General features: G+C 53.8%; 1 protein-coding gene across 4 annotated transcripts; it reads left to right on the top strand.

The window, feature by feature from the left end:
• The first annotated feature begins 557 nt into the window (after positions 1 to 557).
• Positions 558 to 16,543, top strand: HNRNPL (heterogeneous nuclear ribonucleoprotein L). 4 transcript variants are annotated; one of them, XM_054672438.1, is made up of 13 exons: positions 2,975 to 3,256; positions 5,521 to 5,639; positions 6,866 to 7,103; positions 7,221 to 7,308; positions 8,852 to 8,946; positions 9,040 to 9,112; positions 12,396 to 12,467; positions 12,579 to 12,859; positions 13,942 to 14,063; positions 14,359 to 14,560; positions 15,292 to 15,349; positions 15,464 to 15,559; positions 16,162 to 16,543. In XM_054672438.1, the coding sequence occupies exons 1-13, from the start codon at positions 2,990 to 2,992 to the stop codon at positions 16,218 to 16,220; spliced, it is 1,770 nt and encodes a 589-aa protein (XP_054528413.1). In that variant the 5' UTR covers positions 2,975 to 2,989; the 3' UTR covers positions 16,221 to 16,543.
• Positions 16,544 to 17,930: the final 1,387 nt, after the last annotated feature.

The following is a 17,930-nucleotide window of genomic DNA, read 5'->3' as shown; positions in this document are numbered from 1 at the left end:
CCCCCTAACGGATGAGGAAGGCTAAGTTACTTTCCTAAGGCCAGAGACAGTAAATGCAGCTTCTACGTTGGAACCCCGGTAGGGTGGCTCCAGTCCCCTGCTCTGAACCCCCCATCTCTACAGCCTACCCCATCACCCTAATAAGCCCTGCAGTGCCGTGGTGATGCGTCTGCTCCGGCGTCAGACCAGCCCCGCCATGCCACTTGCAAGCTGTGGCATCCTGGGTTAGTCACTTGCGTCCCTCCAGCCCATTTCCTTATGTGAGCAATGTACACCCCAAACACTTGCCTCAGCCAAGACAACACTTGCCTGACCAGGAGGCAAGATGCACGAGTCTCAAACAACTGCTTGACTTTCCGTCTGCGGGGGGCGGGGGTGGATTTTTGGGGAAAAGGGACGCGGAGCCCGAACACCGCGGCTCCAAGGTCTTCCCGCTCCTTTCTCGCCTGGTTTCCTCCATTCCCCCGCGGGGCGACCCTCGGTCTCCTGCCGTGTCCCCGCTCCCGCGCCCCCTGCCCCCAATTTTTCTTCCCCCCACGGGGCTGAAAAAAGGTCGTGGTCCCTTTAAGGCCCGCCCCTCCCTCTCCCAAAACTTCCCAGTGTCTGCTCTTTTCGATCCGGGACGGCCGGTCAGGCTCGCCGCCGAGCTGGTAGGGGCTGGGGGCGAGGGGTGCGGGAGGGTGACTGGGGCACCGGCGGGCGGCGCCGCGCGCGGCCGGGGGCCAGGGTCCGAGCAGCGGGGTGGGGGCGGGGCGGTGGCCGGGAGCGCGGGGGGGTGCGGGTCACCAGGCCGGGCCGGCGGCCTAGAACGTGCGGCGCCGGGTAGACCGTTCCGCCGCGCTCCGGCCGTGCGCGCCGGCGCGAGGGGCGTCCGGGCCGGGCGCGGGGGCGGGGAGGGGAGGGGCCCTCTCTCTCCCCCTCCCCCCACCGCATTCCTCTGACGTTGGGACGGAGCGACCCCGCCCTTCGTCGCGACCGGCCCCGCCTCCTCCCGTCACGCGGGTCACGTGCTTCAGACGCGGCCCCGCCCCCGTCTCTGTTCAGTTGGCGTGGTCGGATCTTCCTGGTGTCCGGGGGAGCTGACCGAGGTCCCCAGCAAGGCCCCCTCCCCTAACTTTATTTCCCCTCACCGGCAGAGCCACCAGGCCTGTCCCCCTCTTGTATTGCCATAGACCCCATTTTTTCTGATAGGGTCTCGCTCCGTCGCCCAGGCTGGAGTGCAGGGGCGCGATCACGGCTCACTGCAACCTCGAAATCCGGGGCTCAAGCGAGCCTTCCGCCTTGGCCTCCCCAGGTGCTGGGATTACAGGTGTGAGCCACCACACACGGCCTCCATTTCAAACTTAGTTTCCACCCGGACCTCAACTCGAAATCCCCCATCAGCCGGGCAGAAAGGTCCTGGAGCACTTTTGGGGCGTCCGCCGCGTTTCTCACGACGCTAGCTTCGCTTTTATTTCTTTTCCCCCCTTTGGCGATATCGTCACTTGCCAATAGCTTCGCTAAGGTGTTCCCCCCCACACCCTGCGCGGGCAGCCCCATAATGTTAAATGCCGTAGGACGGGATCCCAGGTTAATCCCCGTTTGACCCCGCTGGCTGCGCGTGATAACTGGGGCGCGCTCCTCTCCACCCCCCAGGCTCCGCCAGTTGGGCTTCGCTGGAGTCTGGAGATACCCTCCGACATTCTCTTGGTGCAGTGCGGGTGGTCTTACCCCGCCGTTGAGGAAGAAAGGCCCGACGCAAGCACAGATCACAAGAACGCCTCCCCTGTGCAGGGGGCTTGCACTGTGCCAGGTGCTGTACTGGGCGCTTGGTAGGTGGCCTCTCCAGGGTCGGGGCTAGGACCTCCTGTGGTGCTCATAGGGGTCGAGCTGTCAGGTGAAAACCACTGGCCCGAGTTATGGCTTTGAAGGGAATCCTGGGGGTCTGGGATGGCAGGGACCTGTGAATTTAGATCGCACGGACAAGATGACTTGGCCCTTAGCTCCTGCAGGAGGGGTAGTGGACTATTGCAGGTGGAAGGGACTGCACGGGCACAGATGGAGAGTGCGCGGAAGAGCCTTCTCCCAAGGGAAACTGAAAGGGTTGCGGCTGAATTTAGAACTGGACAGGGTCCGAAGACAGTCGGCAGCAGCGAGTGGTTTTCTACTGAGGAAAAGGCTCAGATTTGGGATTTTAAGAATTCCTCCTAGAGATAGAAATGAACACGGTATAGTGATGGCGACAGAGATACCCTGGGAGTTCCTGTCAATCTTGGTCTAGCCTTCCGGCGCACACACAGCGGTCGCTCCATAAATACTCCGGGTATTCCAGGCTGTCACTCTCTTGAGAGGGGGCCCCGCCTCTGGGCGGCGCCTGAAAGCGTATTTGCGCATGCGTTCTCGCCTTCGCTCGTTTCGTATACTGCACCAAAGAGCGCCTACCCTGGGGTAGGGCTCCCCATTTCATCCAATCAGAGCGTATCAATAGTCCTACCATCTGGTGAGAGGGTGCGCTCCACTCTCCATTGACCAATCAGTGGAGACGCAGAAGAATGGGCATCTGTAGTAACCACTGGAGAGAGACCAAAAAAGGGCGGGACTTCCTTGTCTCCTTGCGAAATGGCGCGGGAAGGTAGTCATTGTGACTGGTGCTGACGGATTAGCGAGGAGACCAATGAAAGTGGGAGGGAGGCGGGGATTTTTGGGAGGTTTAGAGCGCCGTTCCTATCAGGTGCTTTTAGGGAGGCCAGCAGCGCCAGAAATCCGACCTATCAAATTGGATTTTATTTTAAGGCGGCGGGGTCGACGGAATGACTGGCAGAAAGCGACCACCTATAAGGAGTGTCTCAGACAAACAAGGGCGGGCCCTCCTGCAGAACGGCGTGGGCAATGTCCAATAAGCGCGCAAGGCGTGTGGGGACCAGTGGCTCCCCCTATCGGGTGGGGGCGGCGGGTGACGGGCGTGTCCCTCCCCCAATGAGAGGCGGGGGGAGGCGGGTTCTGCGCCGCCATGTCGCGGAGGCTGCTGCCCCGGGCGGAGAAGCGGCGTCGGCGGCTGGAGCAGAGGCAGCAGCCGGACGAGCAGCGGAGGCGTTCGGGAGCGATGGTGAAGATGGCGGCGGCGGGCGGCGGAGGCGGCGGTGGCCGTTACTACGGCGGCGGCAGTGAGGGCGGCCGGGCCCCTAAGCGGCTCAAGACTGACAACGCCGGCGACCAGCACGGAGGCGGCGGCGGTGGCGGTGGAGGAGCCGGGGCGGCGGGCGGCGGCGGCGGCGGGGTGAGGCCAGGGCCCTAGGCGCTGGGAAGGCCGGGAACTGGGGGACAATTTCCCAGCTTGAGGGCATTTTATTTTTTGAGGGGGGCCTCTGCGCACGCGCCCAGGCCATCGCGTCGTTGACGGTGTGGGGGAGGGGCGGCCGTTGGGCAAACGGCGGGGTTTGCGCGAGGACAGGCGCCTGCGCGTGCGCAGGGTCCGGAGCGGGGTGTGGGGGAGCGCAGAGGAAGTAGCTTGTGAGGGGAATGGCCCAGTGCGCAGGCGCCGCGGGCTGGCGTGTGGGGGCCGGGCACGCGGCCCGGCCGGTTTTTTTCCCCTTTATCATTTTCTTCGCTGACTCCATGCGCAGGCGCAGTGTTCCCGCCCGGCCTCGTGGGCGGTTAGGGGAGCGCCTGGTGAGCGGGAACGGGTGGGCGGCGGCCTTGTCCTCTGGAGTGGGGAATTCCGTCTGATGGCAGCTTAATCTCTAAGGCCCAGTCTTGTCTCTATACAGAAATGGATGTGTTTGAGCCTAGATGCTCTCATTTTTGTAGGCATTGAAAATGGGAAGAGGACTTGTGAAATGCACTTTTACCCTTTTAGGAGTTGAGCGAAGCCTTGAAACCATCACAAGTTTGCTTACAGTTTCCGGGGATTCACTGGGTACCGAGGATTTGATAAACCAAACTATTTCCTGGCCATGCTGGAAGCATTTCGACCCTCTGTAATCAGTCCCTCCGAAAACACCAGTCGTTGCTTTTGGAGTGGGGCCCAGTCCCCACTCTTTCCAAAATCTTGAAGTCTTACAGGGCCGCCTATTTGCAGGGTTTTCTAGGGTTTAGGGGTTACGAGTTGTTAGCGTTTTAATCTTGGCCTTGTCTCACACATTTTAAAGACATCTTAATTGAAAATCCTTAACGCTTCCTGAGGTTGGGGGAGATACTGGGATTCCCGATTTACAAAGGAGGAAATGGGCCAGGAGAGAGATGAGATGAGGTGAATTACTGTAGGTGGCACAGCTAGTGAGGGGCAGGGCTGGAGTTAGAACTCCCATTTGTGGGAGCTGCTAACCTGGCGGGAGTGCCTCACCCTGTGGTTCGGGTGGATCGCTCCTGAAATAGAATCCAATTCTACCCCCCTTCCACGCACTTCTGCCCAGTGATTCTCAGACAGGGGGCCGGCCCCAGAGCCCAGGAGAGGCGGAAGAGAGTTAATCTTTCTCCTGATGACCAGAGGCTTTTGTCGGTGGGTGTAAGATACTTCTCTTAGGAAGGAGCAGTCGATTCTTAATGGTATGGGTTGGAGTCTCTGGTCTTTCTAAAAGACTTTCCATCCGGGAGTGGGGGCTCATGCCTATAATCCCAGCACTTTGGGAGGCTGAGGCAGGCAGATCACCTGAGGTCAGGAGTTCGAGAACAGCCTGGTCAACATGGCAAAACTCCGTCTCTACTAAAAATACAAAAAAATTAGCCAGGTGTGGTGGCGAGGGCCTGTAATTCCAGCTACTCGGGAGGCTGAGGCAGGAGAATCGCTTGAACCTGGGAGGCAGAGGTTGCAGTGGACTAAGATCACGCCATAGCACTCCAGCCTGGGTGACAGAGTGAGACTATCTCAAAAAATAAATAAAAGACCTTTCTTGTCTGGTTTTTCTTAGTCTGACCTAGGCAGTAATTTCCAAAGCAGATTTTGGTGGAAGGGTGATTCAAGACTAGAAGGGGTCAAGACTGGCCTGGCTGCCCCAGTTTCTGGGGCATGTGTTGTTTTTTGCCCTGACTGAACCTGGGTGTGAGTGGTGGGGAACAGGTGTGCTTAGCTAGATGATGGTGGCTCAGCCAGTTAAAGGGCAGGGAATTTGGGGCACATGCAAAGGGGATGTCCTCATTCAAACTGTAGCAGATAGCTGTTAGAGCCCTTGCTGCCAGTGTGTCTCCTTTTCCAGCTACTCTTTTCCCATGTTTCCTTGGTCGAGTGGACCAGTGGGAAGGGGGGGGGGGTCCCTGGAAGAACGTAAGATTTGGGACTTGTGTGGCCCTCCCTCCGTTCTACCTTCCTCAGAAGCTACAGCAAGAGCCAGTGGGCAAGTGATCACCCACTCAGGACCACTGTTCTGCTGACCCAGAATCCTTCTGGGCTGATTGGCTTCAATTGCTGCCCCTAGTCTTTCCTGTGCATCCTTCATGGATGACCTCCAACTGTTTTATCTGACTGGGTCTACAACAGCACAGAGGCCAGTGGGGCGTCATCTTGTACAGCAAGAAAAGAATTCTTGTTTTTGCTTCCTTTCTCAGGAGAACTACGATGACCCGCACAAAACCCCTGCCTCCCCAGTTGTCCACATCAGGGGCCTGATTGACGGCGTGGTGGAAGCAGACCTTGTGGAGGCCTTGCAGGAGTTTGGACCCATCAGGTACTGGGCTCAGAGGCCAGGTGTTGGGCTTCCAAAGTTGACTCCTGGGTGTCCTTGTGTGTCCACGATTTCTGGTTGGAAATAGTGATTTCGTTGCCATCCTGGTCAAGATTCTGTGGCCCCTCTGCTTTTGGGTTGGCCATTGTACTTTGTGTCAGATTACAGCAAGTTCCATGATCCTTTTTCCTTCCTTCGTTTTTCCTCTGCCTTGTAGTTTCTAGTCAGTGTTCTCTTTTTCAGACAGAGCAAGGTCTCGCTCTGTGGCCCAGGCTGGAGTGTAGTGGTGCAGTCTCACCCAGGCTCAGGCAGTCCTTCTGCCTCGGCCTGCTGAGTAGCTGGGACTATAGGCATGTGCCACCATGCCCGGCTAATTTTTACATATATATATATTTTGTTTGTTTGTCTGTTTGTTTTGAGACAGTCTCTCGCTCTGTCGCCCAGGCTGGAGTGCAGTGAAAATCTCAGCTCACTGCAAGCTTTGTCTTCTGGGTTCACGCCATTCTCCTGCCTCAGCCTCCCGAGTAGCTGGGACCACGGGCGCTGGCCACCCCACCCGGCTAATTTTTTGTATTTTTAGTAGAGACGGGGTTTCGCTGTGTTAGCCAGGATGGTCTCAATCTCCTGACCTCGTGATCTGCCCGCCTCGGCCTCCCAAAGTGCTAGGATTACAGGCGTGAGCCACTGCGCTCGGCCTAATTTTTATGTTGTTCTGTAGAGGTGAGGTTTTGCCATGTTGGCCAGGCTGGTCTCAAACTCCTGGGCCCAAGCAATCTGCCCACCTAGCCCTCCCAAGTTTTAGGGTTACAGGCATGAGCTACTGCTCTTGGCCAGTGTTCTTTCATTCAGCAAGTAGTTACTGAATATTTGGTGCATGCTATATACTGCAAATACAGTAGTGAGCTGTATCTGGATGCTTCTCTTAGAAAGTTGCCCTCCTAGAGTGATTTGCACTGTGATAGTGTAAGCTCAAGAAGCCGTCTGTGGGTGGCATCTGACAGTCTGGTGAGGAGAGGTCAGGAAGGCTTCCCAGAGGGACATGATGGCTCAGCTAGACCTCTTTGGCTTTTGGTACTACTTGTGGCACAGGGTGTTCAGGTCGGGGAACCATGATAGGGTTGCAGAGGAGTCCAGAGGCCATGGAGGAGTCAGTTCTCAAAAAATCAAATGATACCCTCCTCCTGTCTACATTTTCCTGAGAGGATTGAAACCTGTGTTCTCTCTGCCAGCTATGTGGTGGTAATGCCTAAAAAGAGACAAGCACTGGTGGAGTTTGAAGATGTGTTGGGGGCTTGCAACGCAGTGAACTACGCAGCCGACAACCAAATATACATTGCTGGTCACCCAGCTTTTGTCAACTACTCTACCAGCCAGAAGATCTCCCGCCCTGGGGACTCGGATGACTCCCGGAGCGTGAACAGTGTGCTTCTCTTTACCATCCTGAACCCCATTTATTCGATCACCACGGTACGTGCCAGCAGGCATTTCTCGTGAGGTCTCCCTTCCTTTTCTCCCCTTATTCCCTCCCCCAAGCCAGACTGATCTGCCAGTGCCCCTTCATCTTGCCTGTGTTTGCTTTTGCAGGATGTTCTTTACACTATCTGTAATCCTTGTGGCCCTGTCCAGAGAATTGTCATTTTCAGGAAGAATGGAGTTCAGGCGATGGTGGAATATCCTTTGCTGGAAAACAGGTGTTCCTTAGGGTAGGGACTCTTGCAGGGCTTGACAGTGGCCATTCTTTGAGCCAGCATGTGTCTGCTGACCACGGGAGTGGCTGCCATGTGCCAGATGCCTTCACAGAGCCCAGTGACTGAGTGGGGAGGCAGTTAAAGGACTAGGCATATCGTGTGGATATGCAGATCTCAGGGGTGAGAGCAGTGTGTTAGGAGATACAAAGGAATTTATTTTTCTTTTTGTTTTCTTTCTGTTATTTATGTATTTATTGAGATGGAGTTTAGTCCTTGTTGCCTGGGCTGGAGTGCAGTGGTGCTATCTCAGCTCACTGCAACCTCTGCCTCCTGTGTTCAAGCAATTCTCCTGCTTCAGCCTCCCTAGTAGGATTATAGGCGCCCGCTAATTTTTTGTATTTTTAATAGAGATGTGGTTTCAGGTTGTTGGCCAGGCTGGTTTCGAACTCCTCACCTCAGGCAATCCACTTGCCTCAGCCTCCCAGATTACAGGCGTGAGCCACCGCGCCTGGCTAGGAATTTATTTTTAAAGATGTTTATTCTAAGCCAAATATGAGTGACAAAGGTTTGGGGAACATAGTCTCAAGAGGTCCTGAGAAAATGTGCCCCTGGGAAAAGGAATTTATTTAAAAGGGGATGTGGGGCCGGGCACAGTGGCTCATGCCTGCAATCCCAGCACTTTCGGAGGCCAAGGCAGACAGATACCTGAGGTCAGGAGTTCGAGACCAGCCTGGCCAACGTGGTGAAACCCTGTCTCTAATAATACAAAAAATAGCCAGGCATGGTGGTGAACGCCTGTAATCCCAGCTACTCTGGAGGCTGAGGCAGGAGAATCGCTTGAGCCTGGGAGGCGGAGATTGCAGTGAGCCAAGACTGTGCCACTGTATTCCATCCTGGGCAACACAGCAAGACTCCATATCCAAAAAAAAAAAAATGGTGGGGCATGTGTGAAGGTTGCTGAGGAGGTGATGTCCTATGAGCAAATAGGAGCTTATACTCAAGGTGGAGGAAACAGCCTCTGCAAAGGTTGTAAAGTCAGAAGGAGCTTGTGTTGGATGGAGAAATTGAAAGACCTGAGGATTGCAAAGTGGCTGGCAAGCAGACGGGTTTGGAATAGACATTGGAAGAAGCTTTTAGGGCATCCTAGACAGCGATGCGATGCTTGGGGCAAGGGCAGGAAAAAGCCACTGATGGACTTTCAGGGCAGAGCTGTAATCGAGTTGATGTTTCACATTTAGTCGAAGGGCGTGAGAGGGTTGAGACGGAGAAAGTGGTGTGGCAGAAGAGGTTGCTGGTGGCCGTGGGTCAGGGTGCAGATTATGAGAGAACTCTGGCCAGTGACTGCTCACCCGGGGCAGCGTTTTGGTCTCCTAACCTGAGGCTAGTGGCTGGGCAGTGACCTAATCCCAAAGCCTCCGTCTGTACCACAGTCTTGGGGTACTACCTTGTCCTTATCACTCTCTGGGGTAACTTGAAGCCCTTCTCAAAGATCTCCTGTGATGGGACTTTCCTTAACTTGACTCACATTTGACTCAGTTCAAAGTGCCCAGCGGGCCAAGGCCTCTCTCAATGGGGCTGATATCTATTCTGGCTGTTGCACTCTGAAGATCGAATACGCAAAGGTACATCTGGGAGGTGACTGACTGCCCCTTGTCAGCTTCCAGGTGAGCTGGGGCATGGCTGACCTCAAGTCTTGTCTTGTCCTGTCCTTGCAGCCTACACGCTTGAATGTGTTCAAGAATGATCAGGATACTTGGGACTACACAAACCCCAATCTCAGTGGACAAGGTAATCTTGACGACCACTTTGTTCTAAACATACCCGCCTTGCTTTCACTCGACTAGTGCACTTCATAGGCCTGGGCTCAGGGTTATGTAATGCCATTGGGCCCCCCATGGACATGGGAGGGCCTTGGGGTCAGCTCTTGGACACCCTAGTGGGATGGGGGAGTGAGAGGCCTCCATGGGTCTTCACTGCTGCTTGGGGCCCTCCGATGCTGCTCAGGATACAGAGGCAAGGCAGAAGCCTGGACGGGCGGGGAGCAGGGCCTCACTGAGGATGAGGCATGGGGGCGGCCTTAGAAACCAGCAGTGGCTCCTTTGAGAGTCTGGTGAGGGTCACTCACTCCATTCTTGCTGGGCCAGGCATTGTCCTCTTGTTCTGCGCTGTTGAGAGGGTCTGATTTGGGGGAGTGACAGTGTTGGGGGGCGATGAGGTCTCCCGGGCTCTTGCAGTGAGCCTTGTGAGCAAGCTGACCCTGTGGAGGTGAGACACTCTGGATTGGACCAGGGCGGACATGCCTCACATCATTTGTAGAGGGGATGCAACATCTCTGCAGGTGGCCCAAATGGACAACTCCCTTCCTAGTGTCTGTCAAGAATGGTTTGCCTTTGGTAGCAGGGAGAGGTGGAGGATTGCCTATGAGAAACAGCGGCAGCCCCCCAACAAGACCATCCATCTCGGTGTCTGTCTTGGTCTGATACGTCGGACCAGGCCATGGGCTGAGGGAGGAGGCTCAATGCTGACATCGCACAGGCCCTGAGAGGCCAGAGCCCCCCATTCCTAGGCAGGCCTGTCTTGCTCGCCCTTGCATCTGGGAAGCAGTGGGCAGGGTGGGCTAGACTCTTCCCCAGGATCCTCACAGTGGGCCCTGTGGGCCTGGCTGCTCCCTCCAAAGGTCAGAGGCAAATTGGTGACCAAGTGAATGTACCAGAGCGGGCAATGGCATTACATGACTGCTAACAGAAACATGGCAACAACCATTTCTTCTCCAAGGAACATAAATAGAAGATGTGCAGACCGGCAGGGGCTAGTGGCAGGGGGCTGGCTGTGCATTGGTTTTGATGCCTCTCAGCTTTGGCAGCCCCAAGGCTGGGGCCCAAAAAAAAACGAGGGCTGATGAGGTGACCTGGAGTGAGGGCGGTGCTTCGCCACCCCTCAGGAACCATACTTCAGCGGCTCTGCCTCTGCACATTGCTCACCAACACACACGGTAGAAAACCACTAGCTCTTCCTGGAGAGAACAGAACATGCAGCCTCCACCACGTCCCCAGAAACAGCCGCAGACTTGAGCTCACTACATCAAGAACACCACACCGCGCTCCAAGGAACAGCTACAAGCACAGAGACAGAGGCATACAGAGACAAAGAGAGAAAGAGACGCAACATGGCAGCAGACACTGCTTTTTTTATTAAACATTAAAAAAAAGGTCAAAATCCAAGCAAACTTGAACCCGAGAATGTACACAGAAGTAGGAAACACAGAGAACAGAGCTGTCCCAGCCAGCCAGCGAGCGGTGCTCTTTTCGGAGAACGTTTCATAGACGGAAGTAGATTCCATGGGCCTCCAAGACAATAGGATCCTCTCTCCATTCCTCGCCATATGGGTTTTGTTTTTTAAGTCATTTGGTTTGGGGAGGGCCTTGTTTTTTTTCTGTTTTGATATTTTTATTTTTTCTGCAGTCACCGGCTGCCAACATAATCTGCACCAACTGGAGATCAGAAACCAAAAAAAAAAAAAAATTTTAACCACAACAAAAAAAAAAAATCAAAAAAACCAAAACAGACCTAAAACCAGACAGCCAAACAGCTCAGAGGCACACAGTTACCTGCTGCCGGGTAACCAGGCGCGCTCCCAAGGCCAAAAGCGCGAGCGTAGTGGGGCCACTGGCACACCTCATACCAGGAGACACGCACACGGAGCGCTACACAGCCAGAAGCACCGCACCACCGCACTGCAGCACATATGTGAGGAGGTGACAACATGGAGGGACACTACCCACTTCATACACCTTTATTTCCACTTTTCTGATATCTTCTGAGGACAGAACATCTGTGAGCCATTTTTGATTTAATCAAAATATTGACTTTTAAAACAATTCTTTAAAAAAATTGTAGCGGATGTGTACCGTGACTTGTATTTATGACTGTAAAACCATGTGATGCAGGGTCGCAGTGTATGTTTGATGGGACGCCATCTTTCAGAACTGTGCTAACTCACTGTTGAAGCGTCCAATGGTAAGAGAAAATACAGATTTGTTTTTTGTGACAAATGGACATTGTACTCTGTACTTCTGCTGTAAGTAGTCCTTTTCCATCTTTGTAATGACTGGTAACAAAACCCAGGCCGGGTGGCAGGAAAGGGCAGTGGTTTCGAGCCCTGGGTTTTGGAGTCAGCCAGACCTGGGTTCAAATATGGCTCAGCCACGGTCTTGTTTTGTGACTTTGGGCCAAAGTGTCTTTTAACTGCTCAGTTAAAAGTTAACGACTCAGTCTTCTTATCTGTAAAATGGGGCTGAAATATCAGAACCTACCTCATAGGGTTGTTGTGAGGAATTTGAGAAGCTGTGATGTCTGTAAAGCGGCTAGCCCAGTGCCTGCCACTTAAGCGCTAAGTTAAAGGCAGTAATTACGAACTGCTGGGGTCGGGGTGGATCTGCGCCATTGCTGGGTGTGGGAATGTCGATGCCTTGTACATGATTGCTTCTTTGAACTGATTCTGCTGTTGCCCTGCTTGTCAGCTACAGTCAGTCCCTCTTGGGCTGGCGGGACTGGGAGGGAGGGGGGACTGGGATTAAGAAAGAAGGGATCTAACAGAGACAGTCTGGAGCTCCTAGAACCTTGGGGGCTTTGGGGGTCAAGCTTGCTTGCTTCCCTCCGGGGTTATTTTCCTCTTAATCTACTCTCCCTTCATTGGGAGTCACTTTAGAAAGCTGCTTTTGGCCCGCCATAATATATCAGCTTCTGTAGCAGCTGCACATTCCCCAGAGGGCCTGGGAGCTGGGCTTTCTCCCAGGGCCAGGGTAGGTGAGAGCACAGAACCTGGCCTTGTCCTTCACAGAACAAGACCAGCCCTTTGGTATGAGCAGGGGAAGGAGAGTGGGCACCAGCTTTGAGGCTCGGGCTTCATGCCTGCCGTAGGTCAGATCACAAAAGGAGGCCCCACAGCCCTCGAGGAAGGGAGGGCTTGCAGTTTGCAGGAGCTGGGGGCTCAGATCAGCCTGTGCAGTCAGGAGGGAGGGAGAGACCCTAATTTCTGAGTGAGACTCCTAACTGTGTTCTCTCTCCACAGGTGACCCTGGCAGCAACCCCAACAAACGCCAGAGGCAGCCCCCTCTCCTGGGAGATCACCCCGCAGAATATGGTGAGGGCAGGGGGTTCCCCTCCGTGGACTCCCGTGGCTCATGTGCCCCTGCCCGCCGCCCGCCGTGCAAATTCTCACCCGTCCTCCCTCTCTTTCCTTCCCACCCCCCAGGAGGGCCCCACGGTGGGTACCACAGCCATTACCATGATGAGGGCTACGGGCCCCCCCCACCTCACTACGAAGGGAGAAGGATGGGTCCACCAGTGGGGGGTCACCGTCGGGGCCCAAGTCGCTACGGCCCCCAGTATGGGCACCCCCCACCCCCTCCCCCACCACCCGAGTATGGCCCTCACGCCGACAGCCCTGTGCTCATGGTCTATGGCTTGGATCAATCTAAGATGAACTGTGACCGAGTCTTCAATGTCTTCTGCTTATATGGCAATGTGGAGAAGGTGAGCTGCCGCCGGGCCCCCTGGGTTCCTCGCTGAGCCTCGTATCTTGCCAGTCAGCACAGGAAAGAACCAGGGGGGAGCCTGGTGTGGCGCTGGGCGGGCAGACGCCAATGAGTGACTCAGTGAGCTCAGGCAGCCTGCTTGCAGACGGGTTTTGTTTGGTCCTCACTGTATGTGGGTGTTGTGTTTTTGAATTACCAATGTTTAAAAAAAAGATTTTATCACATAAAAGTACTAATACCAGTACATGAACATAGAGATTTATAAAACATAAAAGTGAATCCATTATAGTGAAACACCATCGTTTAAGGATTTCCTCCTGAAAACTTAAGACCTGGCAACACCAGGCCTTCTGCCTTCCCGTGGGACAGTTGACTGGGGCTGGTGGTGGCTGAGTGTCTACCTGAGACCAGGCGGCATTTTGCTTAACATTAAACCCGTCTGGGTCTTGGGGGCCTTTGTGCAGCTCCTGACTTGGCCCATTACTTAGAGTAGTTCGTAACACAGGTGAAGTGTTGTTAGTTACCAGGCACTGTTAAAGGTGCTTTACATGTAGTGACCTGTGTAATTTCTCACATTAATCCTTAATGAGATGGACGGGGGAAGTGGAGGACAGGGGGCTTAAATAACACGCCCGGGTTCACGTAGCCTTTATGTGAAGCAGGACTCAGAGCCAGACCGCCTGGCTCCAGAGCCGGCACTGCTCTGTTGTAACCCAGCTGAAGGAGTATTTTACCTTGTGACTGTAGACACAGCCATCCATAGATCACACACGTCTGTGTGTAACAGACAAAATGGTGAAAATGGCTGATTTGATTTCTGATTCCTGCACAGTTTTCTGTCATGCTTCACTAAATGATTTACTGGTGGGTTATGTCCCACAGTTAAAAACATGGCCCAGGCTCTGCTTCTCACTATGGGTTGAGCACTTGGTGTGGGCCAGGCATGTTTTTCTAGTGGTCCCGATTCACTGTGAGGACATGGGAGGCCAGAGCAGGGGTTATTATCACTAACTTGGGAGGGGCAGGAGAGGGGACCCTGGCAGCTGGACAGAGGTGCTGACTGCAGCTACTCTCCCCAAGGTGAAATTCATGAAAAGCAAGCCGGGGGCCGCCATGGTGGAGATGGCTGATGGCTACGCTGTAGACCGGGCCATTACCCACCTCAACAACAACTTCATGTTTGGGCAGAAGCTGAATGTCTGGTAGGTGCTCAGGCTAGGGAGGGCGGCAGAGGTACAGGGGAGAGAAAAGGAGGGGAATGGGGCCCAGCAGAGGAGCACAGTGAGGCCGAGGTGTTGACTCACACAGAAATGGGATGTGGCAGGTGTGTTCCCAGACGTGTCTCTGACACCACGGGAGAAAGTGAGTCAGCCTTGCCTCAGGTGTAGAGCAATACCCCAAGGCACACAGGGCAAGCTAAGCCTCTGGAGGCCACAGGGGAAAGCTTCAGGGACAACTTTGGGTATGACAAAGGCTCCCCTTTCTTCCTTGCTGCAGTGTCTCCAAGCAGCCAGCCATCATGCCCGGTCAGTCATACGGGTTGGAAGACGGGTCTTGCAGTTACAAAGACTTCAGTGAATCCCGGAACAATCGGTTCTCCACCCCAGAGCAGGCAGCCAAGAACCGCATCCAGCACCCCAGCAATGTGCTGCACTTCTTCAACGCCCCGCTGGAGGTGACCGAGGAGAACTTCTTTGAGGTGTGTGCCGTGGAGCTGCGCAGGCAGTCGGGTCCTTGCCACGGCCGTCTGAGTAGGCCATTCATTTCAGTCTTTTCTGCAAATAGCTGTTGAACTCCTGTCCTGCCTGGCCCTGGGTTGAGTGCTAGGAACACAGCAGAGGCCAGGACAGATAGGAATCCGTGCTCTCAAACTGGACAGGGTGAGAATGGCACCAAGTTTCTAGCAACACCGTTTGCCGTGTTCGTTCCTTTTACATTTTTGGCAAGCAGGGCAACTGCTCGTTTGCTGGGAAAGCTGCTTCACAGGCCCAGTAATGAGGGCCCAATTTCACAAGAACCGCATTGGCGTAGGCTTCGGGTGCCATCACCCTGATACCATCAGAAGGTGGGGCCCTGTAAAGCTCAGTCAGGGGGAACTGAGGCAGCGGAAGGGAGGAGGAACTCAAGTGGATCTGGCTGTGGTCTGAAATGTTGACCTGGCATTCAGCAAACAGCCGGGTGCGGATATCCAGATAGCTGTTGAAGTTGGGAACGAAAAAGCAGCTTCCCAGTCTCAGGCAACTTAATAATTAAAGAGCATTGTTGCTGGCCTTTTTATGACACAGGGATGCCTTAGGGTATGTGATAAAATCTACAAGCCTTTTCTCCTGAAAACTTCAAGTACTGAGTCATGCAGGGCCTGGTCTGCTTGAATCCTGTGTGGCGGCCCTTTTGTTTCAGAGTTCATTTACTACCTGTTTTCTTTTGCAGATCTGCGATGAGCTGGGAGTGAAGCGGCCATCTTCTGTGAAAGTATTCTCAGGCAAAAGTGAGTCGAGTGTGCCCACGTCCTTCCCCTAATTGCTTGGTGGTTGGTGGGCAGCTGCCTAGTTCCTATTGGGTGAGTCTGAAACCTTTGCTTTTCCCCTTGGTTTGCAATCAGGTGAGCGCAGCTCCTCTGGACTGCTGGAGTGGGAATCCAAGAGCGATGCCCTGGAGACTCTGGGCTTCCTGAACCATTACCAGATGAAAAACCCAAGTGAGTATCTGTGTGTCCTGCAGGCATCAACCTGGTGACCTAATGGGTTGGCTGGCTTCAGGCCAGGGATGTCCTTCCTGCCCTTGAGATAGGACCCCGGAATCTTCGCACTGTTGGTGACACAGGCAGGTGGGACCTGCTCATCAGGAGAGCAGCCTGTGCTCCTCATGGGAGAGCCAGCCTGACTGCCTGCTGCCACTCACTCTGCCAGCTTGGGAGTTGCTCAGGCTTGTCCTCCAGGGAGGTGGCATTCTCTTCTTTGCATCAGAGACTGGCTTAGGTAGGAAAGCCACTCTGTTACTAGGAAAGAGGCAACACTATCCAGCAGGTAAAACTTGCCCACCCAGTTGCTGGGAAAGGCCCATTGCCTTGGGCTGGCGAAGGAGATAGGAATGGGATTCTCTATGGGAATGAAGGAAGAGAAGGAGAAACGCCGTGCATAATTGGTAATTGGCTCATCTTGAAGCCTCACGTTGGGCAGTCACTCCTTAGACCCCTGCCGTTGACCTGCAGAAAATGGGAGATGGGTACAAACTTGAGGGGACCTGGGTTTGGGGAGCCTCCAAAGACAGGAACCAACCAAACTTGTCTCTCCTTTGCAGATGGTCCATACCCTTACACTCTGAAGTTGTGTTTCTCCACTGCTCAGCACGCCTCCTAATTAGGTGCCTAGGAAGAGTCCCATCTGAGCAGGAAGACATTTCTCTTTCCTTTATGCCATTTTTTGTTTTTGTTATTTGCAAAAGATCTTGTATTCCTTTTTTTTTTTTTTTTTTTTAAATGCTAGGTTTGTAGAGGCTTAACCTTAATGGAAACGCTGGAAGTCTGCAGGGGGAGGGAGAGGGGAACTGGTATCTCCCAAGATTAACCTTCACTTTTAAAAAATTATTGTACATGTGATTTTTTTTTTCCTGTTCATACATTTGTGCTGCCCATGTACTCTTGGCACATTTCAATAAAATTGTTTGGAAAATAAACACAGCACTTGCTGGGATTCCAGGATGTCTGCTTTCCTCCCTCTCTGTCCTGAAGACACAGGCAGGCCTGAGGACAGTCACAGGCCCTCTGGAGGCATACAGAGACCCAAGAGGAGCAGGGTGGGCTGCAGACTGAGAATGGTGCTAGCAATTGAGTCTTTGAGGAAAATCCAGCAGGCTTAGTGGCATTCTTACTGGGCCCTGCCCGAGCAAGCTCTATCAGGCGCAGTGGGTCATCACACCTATAATTCCAGCAATTTGGGGAGGCCAAGGTGGGGCAGATACTTTGAGCTCAGGAGTTGAAGACCAGCCTGGGCAGCATGGTGAAACGTCACTACAAAAAGGTGTGTTTGGTGGAACACCTGTAGTCCCAGCTACTCGGGAGGCTGAGGCAGGTGGGTCAGTTGAGCCTAGGAGGTTAACAGTGCAGTGATCACATCACTGCACTCCAACCTGGGTGACAGAGTGAGACCCTATCTCAAAAAAAAACGTTTCCAGCCTTGCCATCATGGTGAAACCCTGTCTCTACTAAAAATACAAAAATCAGCCGGGCATGGTGGCGCATGCCAGTAGTCCCAGCTACCTAGCAGGCTGAGGTGGATCACCCCAACCCTGGAGGGTGATGCTGCAGTGAACTGTGATGGGGTCATTGCACCCCAGCCTGGGCAACAGGGTGTTAAAAAAAACCCAAAACCTTTGTGTTCTGTATCATTTCAGAGTGACTTGTCTTTACCCTTGCAGTATCATTGTGTGGATGTGTCATGATTTAACCTGGTCCCAAAGGGTAGTTTCCAGGTCTATTTTTGCTATTGCAAACAGTGCTGTAACACGTATCTACACAAGTATCTTGGCCAGCTTCCCTGATACTGATCAGGAGGTAAATTCCTGCCAGTGGAATTGCTGGGTTAAAGGATATATATAGCTGGATGTAGTGGCCCATGCCTGTAATCCCAGCACTTTGGGGAGCCAAGGCAGGCAGATCACTTAAGGCCAGGAGTTTGAGACCTGGGCAACATGGCAAAACCCTGTCTACAAAAAATAAAAAAGTGGGCTGGGCACGGTGGCTCACGCCTGTAATCCCAGCACTTTGGGAGGCCGAGATAAGCGGATCACTTACAGTCAGGAGTTCGAGACCAGCCTGGCCAACATGGTGAAACCCTGTCTCTACTAAAAAAATAAAAATTAGCCAGGCATGGTGGCACGTTCCTGTAGTCACAGCTACTCAGGAGGCTGAGGCAGGAGAATCGCTCGAACCCAGGAGGCAGAGGTTGCAGTGAGCCGAGATTGTGCCATTGCACTCCAGCCTGAGTGACGAGAGTGAAACTCCGTCTCGAGAAAACAAAAAAATATAAAAATCATGTGGGCATGGTGGCACACACTGTGCCTATAGTCCC

The sequence above is a fragment of the Pan troglodytes genome, chromosome 20 (genome assembly GCF_028858775.2).
Source record: "Pan troglodytes isolate AG18354 chromosome 20, NHGRI_mPanTro3-v2.0_pri, whole genome shotgun sequence".
NCBI lineage: Eukaryota > Metazoa > Chordata > Mammalia > Primates > Hominidae > Pan > Pan troglodytes.
The sequence above is the reverse complement of the archived record's forward strand: the minus strand, read 5'-3'. Positions and strand labels throughout refer to the sequence as shown.